This window comes from Otolemur garnettii, unplaced genomic scaffold (assembly GCF_000181295.1).
Source record: "Otolemur garnettii isolate 467f Iridium unplaced genomic scaffold, OtoGar3 scaffold00002, whole genome shotgun sequence".
NCBI classification, from domain to species: Eukaryota; Metazoa; Chordata; class Mammalia; order Primates; family Galagidae; genus Otolemur; species Otolemur garnettii.
In genome coordinates this window covers 4,427,569-4,428,874 of record NW_003852397.1, presented here as the reverse complement: position 1 = coordinate 4,428,874, position 1,306 = coordinate 4,427,569, and the positions used below count along the sequence as shown (strand labels likewise).

At 34.5% G+C, this 1,306-nt stretch overlaps 1 protein-coding gene across 1 annotated transcript in view; it reads left to right on the top strand.

The window, feature by feature from the left end:
- SEC63 (SEC63 homolog, protein translocation regulator) overlaps positions 1–1,306 on the top strand; it is a 79,546-nt gene that overhangs the window by 55,148 nt on the left and 23,092 nt on the right. Inside the window, exon 14 of the mRNA XM_012804442.2 lies at positions 740–822. Coding sequence (XP_012659896.1) covers positions 740–822 — 83 coding nt within the window. The remainder of the gene's footprint in view (positions 1–739; positions 823–1,306) is intronic.

The following is a 1,306-nucleotide window of genomic DNA, read 5'->3' as shown; positions in this document are numbered from 1 at the left end:
TTTTCATTATTTTATTTTGACAGGCATTGATTATACAAATAAAATCTTGTGAATATGAAAGCTTTGAACAATTAGAATTGCAGAACCCTATTTATATATTTCTATGAGAAAAAGCTGCATTGTGGTAGTCCTCACATTATCCTGTGTTTTCAAAGACTTAGCTTTAAAATTTGGCCTGATAATGCAGCTGTTTTGTGAATTTGGGCATTTTACCTTATTTCTGAACTTTAGTTTCTTCTTTAAAGTGGAAATAATTATAAGACTTTGTAGAATTATTTTAAGGATTTAATGAATCAGTTGTTGAAGGCATCTGCTGGACAGCCTTATATTGAATTGTCATTAAATTAGTCTAAAATAATTTTAAATACTCCAGGAGGCTGAGGCTGGTAGATTTCTTGAGCTCACAAGCTCACAAGCCTGAGCAAGAGCCGAGACCCTGTCTCTAAAAAAAAAAATAGTTGTTAATGGTGGGTACATAGAGTTCCAGCTACTCAGGAGACTGAAGCAGGAGGATCACTTGAGCCCCAGAGTGTGAGGTTACTGTGAGCTATGACGCCATGGCACTCTACCCAGGGTGACAAAGTGAGACTCTGTCTCAAAAAAAAAAAAAAAATTAAACCATAATATGCTCAAAATACTGAAGTGCCAAATTGATTTGGGTAAGCTAAGTTTTGCTGTTTGCATTGATGTAGAATTTGATTTTTATTTTTCACTCTATTTTTTCCCTTCCATCTTATAGTGTTGGATGATGAAGATAGCAACAACATCACAGTAGGATCCCTAGTTACAGTGTTGGTTAAGCTCACAAGGCAAACAATGGCAGTAAGTAGTCTGTATTTTATGCTTTAAGAGTTATATGTCAAGGTTTTAATATTTATGTTTCTCATTAGATTCTCAAAGTTAAAACTGTTCTAGTAACAAGATTTAATTTTCCAAGTTCTGTTAGCTGTTTTGAAATTTTAATTTTCATGAGATAATTATTTTCATATATGCTAAGAAAACCCAGGAAAATAGATCAATCCTTGTACGATGATTTGTTAATTCTCTCTAAAACATTATAGTAATAATGTGGGGTATAGCTCTTAAGCTGTAAAGTGCTATACAGAGGTTAATTACTGATAATTGACGATTTATCACCTTTTCAGTCAATTCTTTAGAATTTACTCCTTTTTATTTTAAATTTAAAAATTATAGTGAAAGGCCAGATGCAGTGGCTCACACCTGTAGTCCCAGCACTTGGGAAGCTGAGGTGGGTGGATTGCCTGAGCTCAGGAGTTTGAGACCAGCCTGAGCAAGAGCGAGACCC